The sequence below is a fragment of the Sinocyclocheilus anshuiensis genome, unplaced genomic scaffold, assembly GCF_001515605.1.
Source record: "Sinocyclocheilus anshuiensis isolate Anshui unplaced genomic scaffold, SAMN03320099.WGS_v1.1 scaffold348, whole genome shotgun sequence".
Classification (NCBI taxonomy): Eukaryota; Metazoa; Chordata; class Actinopteri; order Cypriniformes; family Cyprinidae; genus Sinocyclocheilus; species Sinocyclocheilus anshuiensis.
This window is the reverse complement of record NW_015555762.1, coordinates 1,068,061-1,092,906: the sequence shown is the minus strand read 5'-3', so window position 1 is coordinate 1,092,906 and position 24,846 is coordinate 1,068,061. Positions and strand designations below refer to the sequence as shown.

General features: G+C 37.6%; 1 protein-coding gene across 1 annotated transcript in view; it reads left to right on the top strand.

Moving 5' to 3' along the window:
• Window positions 1-23,688, top strand: part of LOC107673991 (partitioning defective 3 homolog B-like) — a 176,434-nt gene extending 152,746 nt beyond the window's left edge. The window contains exons 22-23 of the mRNA XM_016467843.1: window positions 12,078-12,148; window positions 22,252-23,688. Of these exons, the coding sequence (XP_016323329.1) occupies window positions 12,078-12,148; window positions 22,252-22,615 (435 nt within the window). The 3' untranslated portion in view covers window positions 22,616-23,688. The remainder of the gene's footprint in view (window positions 1-12,077; window positions 12,149-22,251) is intronic.
• The last annotated feature ends 1,158 nt before the right edge of the window (window positions 23,689-24,846 follow it).

Below are 24,846 nucleotides of genomic sequence, written 5' to 3'. Positions count from 1 at the left end.
CACACACACATACACACACACATATATATATATATATATATATATATATATATATAATATCTATGCCTATAAGTTGATAGTTTTAATGCTTCGTTGAATCGAAATTAAATACCCAGACCAGTACCTTTATCTCTGTCGATTTGCTCATACTATTTTGCAATTGTAATGTCGTGATTTATCTTGGAGCCGCTTTTAATGGTGACTGTAGAAGAGCAGCCCGAGTATAAGGGTTTAAAAATGTTCGTGCAATACATGAAGTCATTTCTTCATTCAGAAGTGGCAGTTTACTCCGAAATAGATGAATGAATATGTGAAATGAATAGAAGAAAGACGAATGGTTGCTGTCAGAATAACAGAAGAAATGGAGAAGGACGTTCAGGCCAACATAAGGACTAGCATGTGGTGTAGCCACGCGCACACACACACGCAAACACAGCAGGGACAGTGGGGTATGATTCATTAACAACAGAAGAATTTAATTGGATTACAGACTGGTTTTCACAGACCTTGAGTCTGTCTGCTGTGTGTGTGTGTGTGTGTGTGTGTGTGTGTGTCTCTCAACTCATCTATGATCTCATACTCGCACAAAAGGGCTGAACCAGTAGAGAATTTTTGACCAATGCCGGGAATAATTATTAATTCATTATTAGTGCAAGCATCACTGATACTATTGCTCATATTAAGGGTTGGTGATTTGAACAACCCCTAAACATCTGTGCTGTGGACAGAAGATTGTGTGACTTGTTGAGAGGAGGTATGCTGTTACTCCTAAAAATGATCAGGAATTCAGGTTTATGTCTTGGTTGCAACCTGCATTTTGTGTTGATCATTTAGGGTTTATTTTGTCATTTCACGGTTTTCCGGACCTATACTTGGGAGATGAAGTTCGAAACTTGGGAAAGTTTCAACAAACAAAAAATTACACACTTCTCCTGTTAAAAAATGCTTAGGCTGTATTGGCCGATATTAATATGATTGTGGATACATTGCACATCTCTATTTTTACAAGTCTTGCTAATACTTTTAAATTGACGCGAGACCAGCAGATCCAGAGCGAAATGCGAAAAGCAGCTTGCAATGACAGAGAGGAAACAGGACAGATGCAGAGAACGAAAGAAAAGAGACAGAAGGAGAGAGAGCGAGAAGATGGAAAATTAAGACGGTTGTCATTCTGATTGTTATCCTCTCTTCCTCGCAACAGAACAGCTTGAGACGAGCATCCTGGCCCTGTCAGGTCTAATTAAGCCAGCATCTGCATCTCCAAACGCACGCACCTGCTTGACGGGCAGCCGTGACGGGCAAGTTTAAAAGATTGAGTGACAGCGACTAGGTGGCTCCTCACAGAACCCACAAATAATCCCAAATATTTAAACCAGGTGCTTGGCATGTCAAAACATATCAACATGAGCCCACGGAGACAGATTAAGAGTGAAGGAAAGCGAGAAAGGCAGGGATGGGCAGGGAACAACAGGCCTTGACTCATCTTTGCTCTAGCAAGCAGGTCACACCTTCACCGGGAGGTCGAACACGAGTGTTGCAGGAAGGCCAACTCATATCACAGAGCCATAGCCTTTGTTTGAGAGCAGGAAACGGTGGTCGGGAATCTGAATGAAGCCACTAAAACAAAAGGGAAAGAACGGTGGGAGGGAGCCATCGAAAGACCTCAGGGGAGAAATGAGCAAGGACAGAATAATAACCGTGTCCCTGATTCTTTATTGGGACTTAAAAGTGTTTTGCACTTTGGTGGAGGGTTATAGCAGTTTAGGAGTAAGCAGTAAATGTGATTCATACAAACCTTTTAATACAGTTTTGACTTCCCTAACATTTTCTACTTTTTTCTTTTTATACAGTCAGACATTTCACTGTCAGTCTGTGTATTAGTGGTGGGATTTTACCATGAATCTTTCTGCAGTTTATATTGTTACATCTGTTGGTGTCGACAAGTGACTCATTACTCATTCATTTAACCGATTGTTCAAATACACTGAATCATTCAGGAATGAAACAAGTCTTTAAGAACGAGTCACTGAATCACTCAACCTATTCGCTCAAAAACACTGAGCCATTCAGAAATGAAGCAAGTGATGTTTTTATGAGTGAGTCATTGAATCACTCACCTGATTCATTCAAAAACACTGACTCACTCAAGAACTGGTTCGATGAATCACTATTCATTATAAAATACGGAATCATTTTGGAACGAATTCATTGAATCACTCAACAGATTTACTCAAAAACTCAGAATCATTCAGGAATGAAGCAACCACCAAAAACACACTAGCAACCACTTATTAATGCCCTAGCAATCACCCAGAATATCCAAACAACCATCCAGAACATCCTAAAAACCACCTATCAACACCCTAGAAACCACCTATGAACAACCCATCAACCACCCATTAATTCCCTAGCAACCATGTAACACACCCTAACAACCACTCAGAACATTCTAGCAACACTCTAACAACCACCTTTCAACACTCTAGAAGCACCCTAGCAACCACTTATTAATGCCCTAGCAATCACCCAGAATATCCAAACAACCATCCAGAACATCCTAAAAACCAACCTATGAACAACCCATCAACCACCCATTAATGCCCTAGCAACCATGTAACACACCCTAACAACCACTCAGAACATTCTAGCAACACTCTAACAACCACCTATCAACACTCTAGAAGCACCCTAGCAACCACCTATTTAATGCCCTAGCAATCACCCAGAATATCCAAAAATATCCCATCTAGCAACCACATAGAATATTCTGGCAACCACCTATCAGCACCCTAGAAACAACCTATTAACAATCCATCAACCACCTATTAATGGCCTAGCAACCATCTAATACAACCTAACAACCACTTAGAACATTCTAGCAACCATCTGCAAAACCCTAGAAATCGACTATTAACAACCCTTCAACCACCTATTGATGCCCTAGCAATCACTCAGAATATTCAAACAACCACCCAGAACATTCTAGCAACCACATAGAACATCCTAGCAACCATCTACAACACCCTATCAACATTCTAGACGCTACCAATTAACAACCACCTAGTAATGCCCATGTAAATCACACCAACAACCACACAGAACTTCCTGGCAACCATCTACAACACCCTAGATATCATGCAGAATGCCTTAGAAGCCACATATTCATACCCTAGCAACCACCTAAGCAAGTGACTGAGTCATTGAATCACTCATCCAATTCATTCTGCAACACCGATTAATTCAGAAGCACCACTACTGTGTGGCTTTGAATGGAATTATTGTTCTGTATAATGTTCAGTGTTACAATCAAAGAAAATGTAGTTGTTGATGAAATGACCAGTCTATTCATGTCATATCCAGACAAATTTCACGTGTATGTCATACATACAGTGGGTCACACATCACTCCAGTGCTAGATGGCAAAAGCAGCTCTCTTGCACTGAGTTGAGCTCGATACATGAGGAGGTCATGACCAGCCTCCTACAGCCTTGTGTCTAAATTACCCTCTCAAAATGGTTCTACCATCTGCTGCTAACAAGCCTGGGCCGTCTGGGCGGCACGACCATGGCTTCTCAGGGCACGTTAGAGGGCATTGGGCCATGGCAGCACTACATCAAAGATCAGAATACCACACACACCACGGCCATGGAGACTCTAGGGAGAAAATCAACAAGCGATAGGATCACGGCGTGTTTAAGACGTGTTTGTTTTAGCGTTGAAGTGAAGTTTGGTGATGGCTTTGTGGAAACTTTGACAAAAGCTGAAAAAAAAACCCATCTACCTTGCAGTGACTTTAAACAGTGATGTGAACCAAAGCTTTGCCAACTAAATGAGCCTTACCTAAACCAAACTAAACTAAGATATTATGTTCAGTAGATGATTTGTTTAAATAAACACTTACTAAATCGGGAGTCGTGAAAACCTGCAACCTTCAAGCAGCTTCACAGTATGTTTTGAGAACTTAAGGACTATACAACTCCAAGACTTTTAAAACTTTTTAGCTTGATAGCAGTTAAATTAATTTATGTGAATTGTCTTTTAACATAGGAAATTGAATTGGAATTATCAGTAGAATTGACTGAATTACAGTTTAAAAAATCAATATGAGGAAAAATACAATATGAAATTCAAAATCAGTTGAAGTGGTCTTCCATTTTTTTTTTATTAATCTGAAAGTTAATCTATTAAATGTAAATCAAAAATACATTAATTAAATAAAAAAAAATGGACAATCTTAAATTTAAAGACTTTTTATACTAGTTAAAAACTACTCTTATTTCAAGTTTCTTTGAATTTCATTTTAAATCTTTATTCCATTTCCTTATTTTCAAATTTCAATTTCAGCATCCTGTTCACAATCACAATGCAATTCAACTTCAACGAGCTGGGGGAAGAAGCTGTAGTTTTTATATTTGAGAATGTGCTCTTATTTTTTAATGAAGTGCCAGGCTGTTTTACTTGCTTTCATAGCCGTGGTGTATAAAAAGAAGCGTGTCCGGTGAAGTTTCTGCTACACACTCACACACACTCAGCTGAAGCGATGAAGCACAGCTGAGGTTTGGGGACATTGCTCACAGCTTGAGTTTCTTGTGGCAAACGCTGAGCACAGTTTGTGTTTGTTGAGAAGTGTGATAAGCTTGAGTCCTGTTGGAGTCCAACCACAAAACTTCAATCCAGACTGCCAGTTCCCTCTGGAATAGAGTTCGACTCCGAACCCAAATCAATGGAATCTCATTACCAAAAAGTAATGATAAAGAACAAAAGTTACTGAGGACTTCAAATTGGCTCCCGTCAAGTTAGTGGTAAACCTGCCAGGTTTGCGTGGAATGTGCGTTTGTCCAGTATACATCCAACATGCGTATAATACACCACCATTCCTACCAAAAAAAAAATTTGATGATTAATTTTTTTAAGGAAATGACAATTTTATTCTGCAAGGATGCATTAAATTGTTCAAACAGAACTGTAAAGCCAGAAATGTTTGTTGAGCTGCAAATCAGCATTCTCAAGAATCATGTGACACTGAAGCCTGGTGTAATGATGCTGAAAATTCAGCTTTGCATCACAGAAAGAAATTACAGTTTAGAATATATTCAAATAGAAAACTGTTATTTTAAATTGTAATAATATTTCATAATATTGCTGTATTTACTGTATTTTTGATCAAATAAATGCACCCTTGCTGAGCATAAGATACTACTTTTAAAAATATATATATAAAAAAACGAATCTTATTTTTTTTAAAGGTGGTGTGTGTGTGTGTGTGTGTGTGTGTGTATACAGTATATACTATATCGTAATATTTAAATGTATGGCTCAAAATGGTTCTACCATCTGCTGCTAACAAGCCTGGGCCGTCTGGGCGGCACGACCATGGCTTCTCAGGGCACGTTAGAGGGCATTGGGCCATGGCAGCACTACATCAAAGATCAGAATACCACACACACCACGGCCATGGAGACTCTAGGGAGAAAATCAACAAGCGATAGGATCACGGCGTGTTTAAGACGTGTTTGTTTTAGCGTTGAAGTGGAGTTTGGTGATGGCTTTGTGGAAACTTTGACAAAAGCTGAAAAAAAAACCCATCTACCTTGCAGTGACTTTAAACAGTGATGTGAACCAAAGCTTTGCCAACTAAATGAGCCTTACCTAAACCAAACTAAACTAAGATATTATGTTCAGTAGATGATTTGTTTAAATAAACACTTACTAAATCGGGAGTCGTGAAAACCTGCAACCTTCAAGCAGCTTCACAGTATGTTTTGAGAACTTAAGGACTATACAACTCCAAGACTTTTAAAACTTTTTAGCTTGATAGCAGTTAAATTAATTTATGTGAATTGTCTTTTAACATAGGAAATTGAATTGGAATTATCAGTAGAATTGACTGAATTACAGTTTAAAAAATCAATATGAGGAAAAATACAATATGAAATTCAAAATCAGTTGAAGTGGTCTTCCATTTTTTTTTTATTAATCTGAAAGTTAATCTATTAAATGTAAATCAAAAATACATTAATTAAATAAAAAAAAATGGACAATCTTAAATTTAAAGACTTTTTATACTAGTTAAAAACTACTCTTATTTCAAGTTTCTTTGAATTTCATTTTAAATCTTTATTCCATTTCCTTATTTTCAAATTTCAATTTCAGCATCCTGTTCACAATCACAATGCAATTCAACTTCAACGAGCTGGGGGAAGAAGCTGTAGTTTTTATATTTGAGAATGTGCTCTTATTTTTTAATGAAGTGCCAGGCTGTTTTACTTGCTTTCATAGCCGTGGTGTATAAAAAGAAGCGTGTCCGGTGAAGTTTCTGCTACACACTCACACACACTCAGCTGAAGCGATGAAGCACAGCTGAGGTTTGGGGACATTGCTCACAGCTTGAGTTTCTTGTGGCAAACGCTGAGCACAGTTTGTGTTTGTTGAGAAGTGTGATAAGCTTGAGTCCTGTTGGAGTCCAACCACAAAACTTCAATCCAGACTGCCAGTTCCCTCTGGAATAGAGTTCGACTCCGAGCCCAAATCAATGGAATCTCATTACCAAAAAGTAATGATAAAGAACAAAAGTTACTGAGGACTTCAAATTGGCTCCCGTCAAGTTAGTGGTAAACCTGCCAGGTTTGCGTGGAATGTGCGTTTGTCCAGTATACATCCAACATGCGTATAATACACCACCATTCCTACCAAAAAAAAAATTTGATGATTAATTTTTTTAAGGAAATGACAATTTTATTCTGCAAGGATGCATTAAATTGTTCAAACAGAACTGTAAAGCCAGAAATGTTTGTTGAGCTGCAAATCAGCATTCTCAAGAATCATGTGACACTGAAGCCTGGTGTAATGATGCTGAAAATTCAGCTTTGCATCACAGAAAGAAATTACATTTTAGAATATATTCAAATAGAAAACTGTTATTTTAAATTGTAATAATATTTCATAATATTGCTGTATTTACTGTATTTTTGATCAAATAAATGCACCCTTGCTGAGCATAAGATACTACTTTTAAAAATATATATATAAAAAAACGAATCTTATTTTTTTTAAAGGTGGTGTGTGTGTGTGTGTGTGTGTGTGTGTGTGTGTGTGTGTATACAGTATATACTATATCGAAATATTTAAATGTATGGATACAAAATGTTTTTTGGCGTTTTATAAATGGTATATTATTTAAGTACTATGTGTAACTTAGATGTTTATTGCCAAGTATCTTTGCTTATATTTTTTGTGTTTTTTAAGTATAAAAAGTCCCAGTGAGCACCAGGTGACCTTGTCCTTCATACTGTACATGTGCTTCTCTGTGTTTAATCAAACTCCTCAAACACATGTCTAATCTCCTTGCATCTGTACGCATGAGTGGCGTATGCCTATTTGTAAACGTTTGCACGTTTGTTGTGGCGAGTGTTTGCCGTCTCAGTCGAGTTCGCCGGCGTAACATGCACGTTTCTCAGCTTCTCAGCATTCACAGCAGAGCACGAGTCCTTCATCCGTCCACACAGCCGTTTTGATCTGATAACAGCACCGTTTTTGGCAGCCTGGTTGCCATGGTGCCCCAGTGTCCCCCTTTGGTGAGGTTTAGCAGGGTTGAGCAGGTTTTGTTGATCCTTTTTGACCCCACAGGGGAAAACTCGCCCGGACCACCAAGCCTGCCGTGGCAAAGTTTCAAATTCTCTCTCTGAATTGGAGTCAAGCATCTGGCAGCAGGCCCACGTCTTGTCCTTTCTGCCTAAAATGCTAATTATCCGCTGAAGATCAATCGCCTGTGCCCGAGATAACATCTGTGGGCAGTGAAGAGAAACACGTGGGTAATGTGGAGGATCCAAAAAGCGCTGGAGTCTCTGGTGTTTTGTAATAACCGGCCCTATATGCAAGCAACAAGGTAGCGTTTAAACATCCAGCAATTTTATTGCTTAAAGAATACGTACATTTGTTTCAGATGTGTTTTACATCAGATGTGTTATTATCAGATATTTTAAATATAGGTTGACCTCTACATTGAAAACTTGGGTCTTTGCTCCCAATAGTGAGAGCTGATCTGTGGAGAAAGAAAAGTTGGAGAGAGAAGCGATAGAATAAATATTTCCATCTGTGACAATAGGCATGACTGATCGCCTGTATGTCCAGAATAGACGGAATAAAGAATGAAAGGACCAGAGGAAAGCGAGGAATTGTATATCATTCTGATCATTTGGCGTGCGCAGCGGTCTATCATTCCCACAATCATCTCTCGCTTCTCTAAATGTGACCTTTACGCCGCGTGCGCCTCGTCATCTCTCTCTCTTACTCTCTGTGACATTCGATCCCTGCGAGACACCTTTGTGTTTAAAGATCACACTTAGCATGCAGGGTAGTGCTCAGGTCCGCCATGACACGCGGGAGGACGTGCACTTATAAACGCCTCATTGAGACAAATGCCACCATTTTCCTCACATAGTCTCCAGAAATGAGCTGCCCTTCTTTACATAATGCCTCTAACCTTCATCTGTCAGGAGCTGCCACACGCAGCACTCCCACAATCCCACTGCAGTCATATGAGACTACTTACTGTTAAACCCTGCCATGTGTGTCTAACGCAAGTTATTTCTCTTACACAAGCTCGCAAAGTCTTGGAATAGTCGCATAAGCTTTAATTATTCATTGTACTCGTAACAAAACCATAGGAGATGTAATGGGAAAATAATGCATCCGATTTTCCTCCATGTTTGCAGAGACAAAAAAAAATGCATTAAAAATGAAGAAACATGTTTGTCGTTGCCTGTTCATGTTTTGTTCTTCTCTGCACTTTGACGGTCATGCTAAATTGAGGTTAACAGCTCATACTGATGGTAATTATAGAATTAAACAGGGTAGATATATAATTCATGAATCCTGCATATATTAAGTATAACGTTTTTGGAGGGGGGGTGTCATATTACATCCAGAGGGTGTGGAAAATGGTCTTGCTGGAGACTTTCTCTGAAGACACTGACCTCTTTTCTCCACTAAATCAGTCGAGCTGCATCATTTCTCTCTCTTGTTTACTCTTTTCCTCTCCTCTTGCTCTCCCTGATTTATAGTCATCATATAGAAATTATATGAATTTATCTATCTTCATTATGTATTCCAGTTTCCATGCACACTACAACTCTCAAGCTTATCGCCTTTTGATGTTTTAAGTAACAAAAAGACCCAGACTCTAGTTTGCGCTCATATGAAACACTGCGACTAGTAATAGGTACTGTGACAGTTGGTCACACTGGTTTAATATCTTGCCAGGTTCATCAGGTGTGCATGATGATGAAACATCTTGAACTGTGTGATTCTTGTATTGGTTAAAATTCATAAGCATATTAAGTAAAACCCTTTTGGTGCATCTGTACGCATGAGTGGCGTATGCCTATTTGTAAACGTTTGCACGTTTGTTGTGGCGAGTGTTTGCCGTCTCAGTCGAGTTCGCCGGCGTAACATGCACGTTTCTCAGCTTCTCAGCATTCACAGCAGAGCACGAGTCCTTCATCCGTCCACACAGCCGTTTTGATCTGATAACAGCACCGTTTTTGGCAGCCTGGTTGCCATGGTGCCCCAGTGTCCCCCTTTGGTGAGGTTTAGCAGGGTTGAGCAGGTTTTGTTGATCCTTTTTGACCCCACAGGGGAAAACTCGCCCGGACCACCAAGCCTGCCGTGGCAAAGTTTCAAATTCTCTCTCTGAATTGGAGTCAAGCATCTGGCAGCAGGCCCACGTCTTGTCCTTTCTGCCTAAAATGCTAATTATCCGCTGAAGATCAATCGCCTGTGCCCGAGATAACATCTGTGGGCAGTGAAGAGAAACACGTGGGTAATGTGGAGGATCCAAAAAGCGCTGGAGTCTCTGGTGTTTTGTAATAACCGGCCCTATATGCAAGCAACAAGGTAGCGTTTAAACATCCAGCAATTTTATTGCTTAAAGAATACGTACATTTGTTTCAGATGTGTTTTACATCAGATGTGTTATTATCAGATATTTTAAATATAGGTTGACCTCTACATTGAAAACTTGGGTCTTTGCTCCCAATAGTGAGAGCTGATCTGTGGAGAAAGAAAAGTTGGAGAGAGAAGCGATAGAATAAATATTTCCATCTGTGACAATAGGCATGACTGATCGCCTGTATGTCCAGAATAGACGGAATAAAGAATGAAAGGACCAGAGGAAAGCGAGGAATTGTATATCATTCTGATCATTTGGCGTGCGCAGCGGTCTATCATTCCCACAATCATCTCTCGCTTCTCTAAATGTGACCTTTACGCCGCGTGCGCCTCGTCATCTCTCTCTCTTACTCTCTGTGACATTCGATCCCTGCGAGACACCTTTGTGTTTAAAGATCACACTTAGCATGCAGGGTAGTGCTCAGGTCCGCCATGACACGCGGGAGGACGTGCACTTATAAACGCCTCATTGAGACAAATGCCACCATTTTCCTCACATAGTCTCCAGAAATGAGCTGCCCTTCTTTACATAATGCCTCTAACCTTCATCTGTCAGGAGCTGCCACACGCAGCACTCCCACAATCCCACTGCAGTCATATGAGACTACTTACTGTTAAACCCTGCCATGTGTGTCTAACGCAAGTTATTTCTCTTACACAAGCTCGCAAAGTCTTGGAATAGTCGCATAAGCTTTAATTATTCATTGTACTCGTAACAAAACCATAGGAGATGTAATGGGAAAATAATGCATCCAATTTGCCTTCATGTTTGCAGAGGCAAAAAATGCATTAAAAATCAAGTATCATGTTTGTCATTGCCTGTTCGTGTTTTGTTCTGCTCTGCACTTTGAGGGTCATGCTTACTTGAAGTTAATAGCTCATACTGATGATAATTATAGTATTAAACTGGGTAGATATATAATTCATGAATCCTGCATATATTAAGTATAACGTTTTTGGAGGGGGGGTGTCATATTACATCCAGAGGGTGTGGAAAATGGTCTTGCTGGAGACTTTCTCTGAAGACACTGACCTCTTTTCTCCACTAAATCAGTCGAGCTGCATCATTTGTCTCTCTTGTTTACTCTTTTCTCCCTCTCTTGCTCTCCTTGATTTATAGTCGTCGTACAGATATGATGTGAATTTATCTATCTTCATTACATATTCTAGCTTCAGTGCACACTACAACTCCCAAGCTTATCACCTTTTGATGTTTTAAGTCTGAGTTTGAGTTTTAAGCAACAAAAAGACCAAGATTGTAGTGTATGCTCTTATGAGACACCGCGACTAGTCAAAGTACCGAACCAGATTTCAAACTGGTTTAAAATTTGGCCAAGTTAGGTTAGGATTAAACATCTTGAACTTTTCTTTTTTCTTTCAAGTCTTAAACATGTTAAGCAAAAGCCTATTGGTTTCACTCTTCATGTAAACTGATTTCTTCATGTATGCTGCTGCTCAGAAATTTGGGGTCAGTAAGTTTTGTATTTTTTTTAAGAAAGTGATACTTTTATTCAGCAATAACACATTCCATTGATCAAAAGTGACAGTAAAAACATTTAAAATGTTACAAGATTTTATTTTAAATAAATGCTTTTCTTTTGAACTTTCTGTTTGCCAAAGAGTCCAGAAAAAATAAAATAAAATAAAATTAAGCAGCACAACTGCTTTCAACATTGATAATGATAATAAGTAGTAGAGTAATGATGCTGACAATTCAGCTTTGTCATCACAGGAATAAATGACCTTTTAAAATACATTAAAATAGAAAACAAAAATTGTCATAATATTTATAGTATTACTGATTTTGTTGCCTCTTAGATCAAGAGAATTCTTTCAAAATCAATAAAAATAAATCTAACTGATCCCAAACCTTTGAATGGAAATGTATGTGCACATCCTATACATGTGTCTGTTCACATTTTGACATTAAAAACAGACAAATTATGTATAAACATGGTTTTCATGTGTGGTCTGCTTTTTATAATGCACTTGTTTTTCATAGTCACCAATGCTTTCTTCCATTTGGTGTTGGTAGTGTACAGAAATTATACTCTTCAACTTTAAAACCACATCTAAATGTCACATTAGAAGATTGTGACAATCTAATTCGATTTTTCTGTGTTCCACAGATCAGAGGGCCTGATCCACGAATAGTTCCCAGATACAATGACTCCGATCGCCTGCACGCCTCCGTGCCCAGGTAAACCTGGTTTTGTGTGTGTATTTTTACTTGTGCTTAGGTTTGCGTGTTCTTGTACCATATGCTGGACATATGTGGCACTGTTGGATCCGGAGAGTCAACAAAGCAAGACTGGGGAAGGTGAAGGGGACTTCCCTTCCTTCACACACACACGCTCAGTCTAATCCTCTTTCAGCCCCCTAATTAAATCTTGAGTGTTTGCCTTCCGAGTGCTAATATTCATCCCGGAATATTCACCTGATCTGCTCCCAGAGGACCGGGATCTAGACAGGGAGCTGGGAATGCTATCCTGGCTCACATCCCGGGTTCTTAAGTGCTTCAATCATTCTCCTTCAGGAACATACACAGATATGACATGGCTCAACTGTAGCCGTCTGAATATTGGTAGCTCACAGTGTAAGTAAAATGATTTTGGGTCACATTAAAGGGCAGCTAAAGCCAAATCTGTATCTAACGGTACTCTGATTATTATTTAGATAATTTTAAAGTGTGATGATTGATGTCTTGCAATTCATGGATATGTCCACTAAAACGAACAACATAACAGTAGTTTACGAACAACAAAGCAGCGTTTAGTTTAGTTTTTTTCAAATTAGGTTTTTCACACAAGAACACAAATTCTGTCATCATCAAATGTTTTGAAAATGGTTTTTTGTTCATACAATAAGAAATTCTGTGGGATCTAATGTTGTTTGAACACCAATATTCTGCAAAATATCTTCTTGGCTTCTGTTGGTGCCAGATGTGTCCAAAATAAATTTCAAATGCAAAAATAAATATTTCCTAATGATGTTGCTAATCACAAGAACGAGGCATTAGCATAAACTGTTTTCTTAGTTTAGGTTTCTTTTTCTTGGTGGACTTTGAGGAGAATTTTGTTAAGAAAGATACTTAAAGTGAGTTAAAACTGCATTTTGAGATCTTGTGATCTTGTGTTTTGTTTTGTTTTGTTTTGTTTTGTTTTTTGTTTTGCTTTGCTTTGTTTTTGTTTTGTTTTGTTTTTGTTTTGTTTTACATGGACCATAGTTAAATCATGGTATTCTTTGAAGTATCTTAGTAGAGTAGATATGGCATATATGGTAATAATCTACTTAAACTGTATCATATCATTTATCTAGATCTGGAGCTTTCAGTCCTTTCGAAATCCACCCAAATCCACATCAAAGCATATTTTCAAGAACTTAGACCTGTAAAACACCTACAAATGAGACATCAGAGCGAGTTGAACAAAGTTTTCCTTTGCATATAAAATAATTTATTTGTACTTTTCTCAGGCTCCACATCTTGTTTTGATATTTTTCGCCAAAAATAAACTCCCACCTCAGCCCTCCTGTGGCTCCCAGCTCTCCCCGAAGCAGCGGTGCCGCCCCGAAGCCCCGATGTATTCATAAGAGCGGACTATTTAAATGAAATGAAATACATTTTTCAGGGTTGAACTTTGTGCTGTGGTTCCCTCGGGGTGCTCATTCAGGCCCATTTCCTTTCAAATGACTGCGCTCCGTTACATTAGCATATATTTCCCTGTGCGCCATCTCTCTCTCTCTCGCTCTCCCTGCGTATGTATGTATGACTCAGTAGAAGCAAAAGTGCTTGTTTCGGTCTTTTCGAAAAGTTCCTCAAGGCTGAAACCGATCACTTCAAACAGTTTGTCACATCATTCTTGTCACAGAGAGCAATTTTATACTGTGTTCCTCTGTAGGAGCCATAATGCAGCAGTCACACACAATCAGTCAGTCTGCGGCAGCCTCAGCGAGACCTGAGGATGGTGATGTGGTGTAGTGGTTAAAGCTCAGAGCTGGTGAGCAGAAGGTTGCTGGTTTGAATGAAAGTTACATTTTGTTTTGTTTTATTACTTTATGGTTCCTTTAAAAATGCTTTCTTTTCCATCACCCCTAGAGTTAAACAGTTGAGTTTTACCGTTTTCGAATCCATTCAGCCAATCTCCGGGTCTGGCGTTAGCACTTTTAGCTGTAGCTTAGCATAGATCATTGAATCTGATTAGACCGTTAGCATCTCGCTCAAAAATGACCAAAGAGTTTCGATATTTTTCCTATTTAAAACTTGACTCTTCTGTAGTTACGTCGTGTACTAAGACCGACAGAAAATGAAAAGTTGCGATTTTTTAGGCCGATATGGCTAGGAACTATACTCTCATTCCGGCGTAATAATCAAGGAACTTTGCTGCCGTACCATGGGTGCAGCAGGCGCAATGATATTACGCAGCGCCTGAAAATAATTTAATAAATTAATTAATAATAAATCATTTTATTTTTAAAAAGTTTCTTTTGTTGCATCGACTATACACAACTATTGCTTATCGGGCTGTTGTTGAAAAATGTGTTCCCTGTTTGGTTTCGTCGTGTTTGATTTCTGTTTGAAAATTATCATTCTCTTTGTTTTGTTTTCACAGTGTTTAGTTTTTCAAAATGTTTCATTCTATTTGCATTCTATTTCTTTCATTATGTAACGTTACACTGAATTCAATTATGTTTCATTAGATTTCATTACAGTATTTTTTGTGTTTTGTATCTTTACGAAAAGTTTTGTTCTCTGTTAGGATCGTTCTCTTTGTTTTGTTTAGTGTTATACTATTATAGTATACTAGTATAGTTATACTTCTATAGTATTTATTAATGTTTTTAATTAGCTTTAAATCTTATATTTTAATTTTTAGGAATTTTTATGTTCTATTGTAATTAAATTTTAGTTTTATGTTTCTTAAAAAAATTCTATTCAGCTTTTAAGTTTTAGTAATTCTATCACTTTTAGTAATTCTAGCAATACAAATTATTGATTGTTTATTATTTATTTTTAAAGTTTTTATCTAATATTTTTTATTTCGGCTTTATTTTATTTAAAAACACATTTTAATAGTTTGTTCTTTTATTAACACTGATTTTGTGTTTGCACAATATTTAGTTTCTTTTCTTTTCAAAAGCTTTCATTCTCTGCATTTCTTTTTCGTTAAAACACAATTCAACATAACAGTACATGTTTTGTTAAATTTCATTACAGTATTGTTGCTTTTTGTTTCTTTACGAAAAGTGGTCAGTTAGGGTCATTCTCTTTGTTTTCTTTCATTATTTTGCATTTTGTTCGTTTTATTACTCTGTATGGCCGTTGCATTAAGTTGTGTAGTATAGCATTTTATTTAGTATAAAATTTCGTTTTATACTAAAATAATTTTAGCATTAAATTATGAAACTATATTAAACACATCCATGTTTTACTGCCAAATGGCTCAAAGTCTTAGTAGAAATAGCTTCTTTTAACCTCTCACATAACCCTCGTCACTATGTGAAAACACGGTAATAAACTTTAGAAATGCTTTGCGTCTTAGGTCATTGCATTTGCATACAAAAGAAACATTTCCGTTACCATTTACACTCTTAAAAATAAAGGTGCTTCAAAAGGTTCTTCAAGCGATGCCATAGAAGAACCATTGTTGGTTCCACAAAGAACCATTCAGTCAAAGGTTCTTTAAAGAACCATCTCTTTCTTACCTTTTTGTAATCTGAAGAAGCTTATTTCGCCACAAAGAACCTTTTGTGAAACAGAAAGGTTCTTCAGATGTTAAAGGTTCTTTATGGAACCATTTAGACAAAAAGGTTCTTCTATGGCATCGTGAAGCACCTTTATTTTTAAGAGTGTAGCCTCAGCAGGAGGTGGATTAGGGTGAAGAGCTCTATCCCAGCAGACTCGCCGGCTAATCGGCCTGAGTCTTAAGCCTGCATTTGATTGGATAAAGATCAGCCAAAGGCAGGAGGTTACACAACACCACGACTGTCTGCAAACAGAGCTTGAGAACGGACACCGCTCCGTACAGTTTGGATCTTTACATCTCAGCATGTGTTTGAAATTACAGCTCATTTAAAACAATAGTTTCCAAGACCAAATCATTGAAATTAAAGAGAAGACTCCATGTAGCTGGAACAGACAACAGAGCGTCAAGAAAGCCACCAGTTGTGCGACTGCCAATAAAAGCAGCACTCCTGAGAACGTTCAGCTCTGCTAGAGAACATACAGTGAAATTATGATTAAAAAGGATTCGTTTATTTAAGATGGCGAGGTTCTGCCTCTATAAAAAGGATGTTTTGATTCAGATTATCAGGAAGGAGTGTGCTTTTCTTTGTTCATTCATCTTGGCAACAGAAACCACTGTTACTTCTTTGCATTCTCTCATGACATCTCACTCTGCTTTATATTGGGTTTTGGCTGCGGCTGCCGCTTTGCTTCCAAGTAAATAAAGCGCAGTGACTGTGTTCTGCTTTAACATTGTTTTCCTTGAAACACAGGAGCCGTAATGAAATCAGTGTTTGGAAATTAAACTCTTATTTTGTTTTCTGCCTCCATCAGCTCCTATTTTCCCTACGGCCTTAATGTCTGGAACTAGTGCCATAGATGGAATATATCTAACCAATTCTACACACATAATTGGCTATAGATTAATCCAGTCCAGTAGATAAACACGGTATCTGTCTGTATGTCTATATTTATGTCTGTCTTCCTCTTCATTCAGACAAATTATGTCTATCTATCAATCTGTCTGCCTGTATAACTGTATATTCAGCCCTATCTGTCTGTCTGTGTGTATCTGCCTATCTATCTGTCTATGTCTGCGTGCCTTTATATTCTATCTGTCTGTCTGTCTGTCTGTCTGTCTGTCTGTCTATCTATCTATCTATCTATCTATCTATCTATCTATCTATCTATCTGTCTATCTGTCTATCTGTCTGTCTGTCTGTCTGTCTGTGTCTGCGTGTCTTTATATTCTATCTGTCTGTCTGTCTGTGTCTGCGTGTCTTTATATTCTATCTATCTGTCTATCTATCTATCTGTCTGTCTGTCTGTCTGTCTCTGCATGTCTTTATATTCTGTCTGTCTGTCTGTGTCTGCGTGTCTTTATATTCTGTCTGTCTGGCTGTCTGTCTGGCTGCATGTATGTATAGATTATCTATCATCTATTTGTCTCCCGATTCATCAGTCTATCCGTTCACGTATAAACTGTAATTTTCTGGTCTTGTTTTTGTTGCAGTTTATTGTTTAGAACATTGGCATAAGTCTGAGTCAGTCCATTAATCCATTCTCGCTCATTGACTGGTCATAAGTTCATCCTGTTACTTACAATTCAACACACCCTCCTTTGTTCGCCCTCACCCACCAGCTGTTTGGCATTGTGTGTGCACGTCTGTCTCTGAGGGAAGACACAGGAGTCGAGGTCAAATTAGGAGCCAAGAGAAGAATTTCCTTCCGAATGTCTTGGGCAGGTGCAGGGAGCTCAGGCAAACCGTTTCCTCCCTTGTCGTAAGGCGGAAAATATGTTAGCGGACGGCTCGCTCACACATGTGGGTTTCTCCGAGCGTTGAGTGTTGATTAGTGCTAGCGTGAGAGAGATGGATTGCAGGGCTTGACATTACTTCATTTTTTACCCGCGTATTTTAAATCACATCACCTACCGCAGGCTATAGTGTCTATTTCACACACAAGCTCAAAGACATTTGTTCATTCTCAAACAGGCCTGTGTTCTCCATCGCATATTATAAATGTGAATTCAAAGACACTTTGACCTGCAGTTGTTCAAATAAGCACATGTGCTGCTATAACACACACACAAACATGACCTTTAGCATACAGTGCTTCCATCTCTTACCCGTACACACGATCTCAAACATGTGCTTATTCATACACTCCCTCACACATGCATAATTATGGACACTTACACACATCTGGTCATCTTACACATACTCACTCGTTGCTCACTCAGCTGTAACCCTAAGCCTCTGGGCTTACATGAGGTCACTGGATCACGGGGTCAGTAGTAGGGTACGGCTGTAGCAAGTCGCTCACGCTAGAGTTCGTGTCCGTCCCGGCTGGGATGCAGCATTGTGTGTAAACCTGCTTTAATCCTCAGCTGCCAGAACACAGTCTATAACCCACGGCATTTCTCATTATGGCTAATCTAGCACGCTAACTTCAGCTCGAAGCCCATTGTATTTATCTCACGGTATAGTGAGCATGAGGTATGTGTTATATATTCCAGTATAAATGGGGTATACATCATATATTGTAGTGTAAATGATAAAAAATGTCCCTAATGGGAGTCTATAATTTTAGTCTATATCAAATCTTCTTGTGTAAACATGGTATATATTATATATTGTTGATCAAATTGGCTATGTACCATATAAATTTCAGTATTTATCAAATATTCTAGTGTAAACAGTAGGCTATATATATATATTCATTACATGATTTATACCATATATTTATGCATTTTTGAGGTATATATAAACTATCATGTATTATATCAAGTAATAACGATCTGGTTTTAATCAGAGGTATATTTTTAGTGTATTAATAGTATATATCAAATATGTAAATGGGCTTTATATCAAAGTTGTTTTTAAATCATATATTCTAGTGTAAATGGGCTATGTGTCAAAGTGCAGTGTATATGAATTAGGCTTTATATGATATATTATAGTGTATTTGCAGTATAAATGAAATGGGCAGATGGACTTTATATCATATTCTAGTGTAAATTTTATGATATTATGCAGGGATATGCAGGGTAAATGTCATATTATAGTGTATGAGGTATATATCTCATGCTGTTGACTAAATGGTCTATACAGGTGCATCTCAATAAATTAGAATGTCGTGGAAAAGTCAGTCTATGTGTATTGAATTTATTTAATACACGAGTTTCACAATTTGAGTTGAATTACTGAAATAAATGAACTTTTCCACGACATTCTAATTTATTGAGATGCACCTGTATATCATATATTGTAGTGTTTTTGAGGGTTACATATGTAAATGACTTTATATCATATTGTATATTCTAGACTAAACTGTTTGTCTTATATTCAAGTCTAAATTATATGTACAGCATTATAGAATGCATGTATCATATATTCTACTGTATTTGATGTATAAATGTCATATAAATTAAGGTGTAAACATGTAAGATTCTCTAGTATACACAAGGTAGTGAGTTTTATACAGTATATCATATTCTAGTATATTGTGTGTACTCTAGTGTAAGTGGGGTATCTATATTTAATATATCTTATTTATTAAGTCAAAGTGATTTGTAGATGAAGTTCAGTTCCCCTTTATGAGGAAGTTGGTGGAAATTGGAAAATTAGGCCCTTATTCATTTTGTTTTATGAGCAGACAGTTGTTTTAATCTGAGATTCATTGGCGCACATTTATAAAACTTAAAGTCCAGCTACTAGAAACATTTCTAATGGCTTTAAAAAATGAACAGTGAATAATTAAGGATTCATACCCTGAGATTTCATAGATGTTAATTGCTGTTAAATCCACCTGCAATTATTAACTATTAGTTCTCTGTAAACATATTATTACTCTTTATAGAAGCATTTGTGTTATGAGTGCTATCGATACAGTCACTCTGAAAGCAAAATTAAACATTAGTAATATTAACCTGGAGTCTTGAGTCTGGCTATGTTTGGCCCTTATCTGTCTCCAGCCTTTAAACGAACCCACACACACTGTTTAGGCTCAAGACTGCAGTATTTCTGTTTCAGTTGTTCTTGGGTGGTCAGAGCTGACAGACACACTACACACACACACACACACACACACACACACACACACTCACCTCACAGTACAGTGCACAGTCTACACACACCCACACGCTTCTGTGTTTGTAACTAACTTTGGCAGGTGAAATAGTGAATGGACTGCAGTCATGCTTTAGAGTGAACTATATTAAACATCAAATCAAATGCTGCACGCATGAAACCTTCACACACATGTTGTGCAGTGCAGGTTTTGACATAAAGGTTGCCTGCTACCCCTTGTTAGTTTTTTACAGGGATGGATCGTAGACAGATGCAACATTTGGATAAGTAATGTAGGCTGTAACCCTGAAAACATTAAGAATGCAAATGCATACTGCCGTTTTTTCCTTCCATATAGCATCCATTACCCTTCAATCTGCAGATGCCCTCCATTTATTCATGTAGTTTTGTAAAGACCCCTGCTTTAGGCTCTCATTTATTAATTTCTTTGGTCCTCCTGTAGCCGCAGCTTTTATCTTGTTTGGCTTAATTTCCCTGACTGCCTACGAAAGACTCTTTCGTTTTTTTTATTTATTATTTGCAAATGACACGACTCCTTTGAAAATGGTAAGTAGTGCAATCATTTTTCTGCGAATAGCAGAGATTGGCTCCCTGTAAGTGAATGTAAATGTTTATTTTGAAGGAAGTTTACACATTAAGTATTCCAGTTTTGGGGTTTGAATGCTGTTTACCTTCTGTACCAGATCAAAACTGTCCGCATCAGTGTTCCCTGCTAAAGTGCATGTGTTGTGTTTTGGATGTGAATCCAACCTGTTAAAAAAAAAGACCAAATTGCATGTTTTTTTTGTATTATTTCAAGGCCAAATCTGAAGCTATACATGAAGAACTGACCGAAACCCAACGGTTAGATCCTGTCGAGTTCACTAGCTTGGGCTGATGGTGCTCTGGTTTCCTTGCAAGGCTTCTTAACTAGCTTAACCAGCAAGACTTCTTTAGTAAACCAACTTCAGAAGAACCATGCTGGTCGTCAGGTTGTGCTACAGAGCAGCATGGCTATGTTGACCATGAAAATTGCCATCATTTACTCACCCTCATGTTGTTCCACACCCATATGCTGTTTTATTTATGCCAGAGAATTTTAAAACCCTAACCACATCCATCAATCTCAAAAACATCATTAAAACACTGTAAGACTTATATTTGAATATATTTGTGACTATATATTTCCTTACAACTCTATTTCAAGTCTTCTAAAGTCATATGACAGCTTTGAGATGAACAGATGAAAATGTTGAAAATTCACTGAAAATATTTTTTTCTCAAATCAAATATATCACCAAAAATGAGGCGTGATTTTCATTCATTGCTGTATGACTTATCTGAAGTCAAATGATGAAGTTAGCGTAAAGATGTCTTGAAATAACCTTTATGGAATTTTTGGAGCTTGAAGAAATTGTTCTCGTTTCAAAATGTATCGTTTTATATTTTCAGTGGGAAAAAATGACAAAAGTTACACTCTTAAAAATCAAGGTTCTTTATTGGTATCTATGGTTCCATGAAGAACATTTAACATCCATGGATCTTTTTCATTGGACAAAAGGATCTTTGGAATTTTTTAAAGGGATAGTTCACCCAAAAAGGAATATTCTGTCATTTATTACTCACCCTCATGTCATTCCAAGCCCATAAGACCTTCATTCATCTTCGGAACACAAATTAAGATATTTTTGTTGGAGATTTCTGTCCCTGCATAGACAACGAAACCACCACATTAAAGGCCCAGAAACGTAGTAAGGACATCGTTGACATCAGTGGTTCAACCATAACTTTATGAAGCTTTGAGAATATGTCTTGTGCACAAAGAAAACAAAAATGACAAGTTTATTCAACAATTTCTTCTCTTCCCTGTCAGTCTTCAACACGGAGAAGAATTGTTGACTAAAGTTGTCATTTTTGTTTTCTTTGCGCACAAAACTTATTCTTGTAGCTTCAGAAAATTACAGTTGAACCACTGATGTCACATGGGCTATTTTACCGATATCCTTGCTACCTTCTTGGGCTTTGAATGTGTCAGTTGCATTAATGTCTATACAGGGTCACAAAAGCTCTCGGATTTCATCAAAAATATCTTCATTTGTGTTCCGAATATGAACAAAGGTCTTATGGGTTCGGAACAACATGAGGGTGAATGTTCATTTTTGGGTGAACTATCCCTTTAAATGTTCTTCATACAAGAAGCTTTATTTTTGGTGCCTCGTTTGGCATGGAATAAGGTGTCGGAACAACATGAGGGTGAATGTTCATTTTTGGGTGAACTATCCCTTTAAATGTTCTTCATACTAAGAAAAAAATGGTTCTTTTAAGAACTGTTCACTGAAAGGTTCTTTGATGAACCAAAAATGGTTCTTCGATGGCATTGCTGTGAAAAACCCTCGTTTAGAAGAGTGTATGGAACAACATCATGGGCAAATAATGAAAGATCTCTTATATTTGACTGAACTATTCCTAGCCTTACTAGTTGCTTCATTATCTGTGGTATTGGTTTTCCAGGAGGATGCCAGTGGAGGACTACTCGAACCAGAACTGGGCCAACCAGAGAGACCCCGTCCATTACTCCAACCCCATCTACGAGACCCATCAAGACAACTATCCTCCACGCTCTCACCGGTTGCCCGTACCCAGACCCACGGAGGCCACAGGTGGTTACTATCCCTCATCTCCAGCTCAACAGAGGGGTCCCGTGAGGCAGGACGTCCCTCCCTCATCGAACCCCCTGGGTGCCAGAGCACCACCGCGATACGAAACGCTGAACCAGGGGAACTATCGGACGGCCAGCCCTGATCGCTACGGCCCATACGGAGATGAACAATGCCAAGATCCCCGGCAGAAAAAGTCAATGATTGGAGCTGTCTAGACGAGGCTGGTGCTGAAAAAGTTATGTGGTTATGTAATTGTGTCCATTTACAAGAACAATCTAATTAGCTTTCCTAGACTTATGAGAAGAAAAAGCAAACCAAATTGCTTTGACACAGCCATCGATTACTCCAAATTGAACTAGTTCAGTGAAGTTTGTGATTTGTTTCGGATGCCAGCCATTTTTCCTCTTAATTAGCATCAGTTCGGAACATCAAGGCGATTTTACACCAGAGTCAGTTACGTTTAAAAGTTACAGCTTACAGAAGCACATAGGGTTTGTATGTATGTATGTTTAGCATGTATTTAATTCGGTATACCACACAAATGTTTAATATGATGATCTGCTTTGGATAGTATGGCCATTTCTTCCCCTCATGTGTAATGCATTGAAGATGTGATTGGTATGAAGTTTTTAAATGTGAAGAAATTCACCATCAGTTTACTTTTTTGTGCTTATAAGAAATGTTTTTCAGAATTTGATTGCCTTTGCAGTAACTTTGTCCCCCTAAAACACTCCATTAACTTTTTACTCGGTGAATCAATCCTAAAGTGTTTTTTCATGCGATGTTTTGAGGGTAATATTCTCTTTCAACCACCTCCCTCCTTGATTGATTTTAATAAAGCCATGCTAAGGCCCAAAAACACCAAAACGGACAAGGTTACACAAATAGCTGATCCGATATCAAAGTCTCAAACTGTTTTGGGCTTTTGTTGTCACGTCTTGTCTTTTATATTAGGTAGAGGTTTTTACATTCCTGGTATTTTTTTTCCCTTTCAGCCTTTTTATGGTAGTTCTGCGATGTGAGATGCTGCCCCATAGCTGCAAACGCTCTATACACAGGGCTCTTGTAGTGAACAATCATTGTTGTTGGATCACTGCTTTAAAAGCAAGACTTCCTGATGTCCTTGGTGTGTAAAATTATCTGTTTATTATAGATAGGAGATATATTGCCAGTCAAAACAGGATCTTACAAGAACCAGCAAACATTGAATTTTTGCACCCAATTTATGTTGAGATTTTTTGCACATTTATCGCCTGAATGAAGTGCGGAAATGAAGGTTTATAGGAAAATGGCTGGATAGATACTGAGAGAAGTTTTGTGTATTTAACGTTTTACACATGCTACTCTATTAACTTGAAATAGTTGCATGAATAATCAGTTGGTGTTATGTCTGTCTTATTGAAAAGTTGATTTTAATTTCTATATTTGTATATCACATTTTTCATTCAATGTTTATGGAAAATCTACTCTCTTGCTTGGATTTTTTATTTAATCTTTTTATACTTGTTTTCTTTATTTTATTTTTATTTTGTCAATTTTATTTTGAAACCTAACAAAAGAGACAAAATGTTGTGTAATTTTCTGTATTTTGCTGTTTATGATTGTTTGTTTATTTGTTTTTTTGCTCTCTTATATTTTTATGAAAATCAAAATGCTGGTCTACATAATTTGTGAAATCAAATTACATGGATGATTATAATTTTTGTTGTTGTTTTGATACCTTATTCTTGTTGTTTTATTTTTTAAAGAAGAAAAAAAAGAAATGTGTGTGCTTCCATTACACATGCCATAACCAAAAATGAATAGGCCTACATTTTGGAGTAAATAAAATGTTAATGACATTAATTCTTATTAACTATGACATTTTGGTACCTTTTTTATTTGAAATGAAACTGTGTAAGTTTGTGTGTAAATAAAGTAGTGTGTTGGTTCAGGTTGATGGTGACTTCAGTCATGTGAAGCTGTTTGGTGTTCATTGTGTCTTGTACAGTCTTATAGCTTCATACTCATAATGATGACTGAGAGAACATACTTATCTAACATTACTGATAATTACTCCTGATGATTAGTGCTAATTCACCCTCTACCAATGAAGCTACGGAGGGCTGTGCCGAAGTTATTAGGGCCTAATGGACCTATTTGGGGAATTTTGCTGATTAGGAAATTTGGCATTAAAGTGTTTGCATGTATCTGGACAGAAATGCAGTTTAATTAACCCGTGGATGACAAGAGCGAGAGATGTTAGGTGGGGATAAATGAATCGTGAGAGCACTGTCGAACAAAAGGTTGATAAAATTTGAAAAGAGAGATAATAACTGTGATGTCAGTTTAATCTTCATTATTTAGGAGAAGACCACCAGCCACGGATATCAATGAGCTGCAGTGCATTTTAAAGGGACAGCATTTTCTTGCTCCAACTGCATTTATCTGCTCTTTTAATATATAC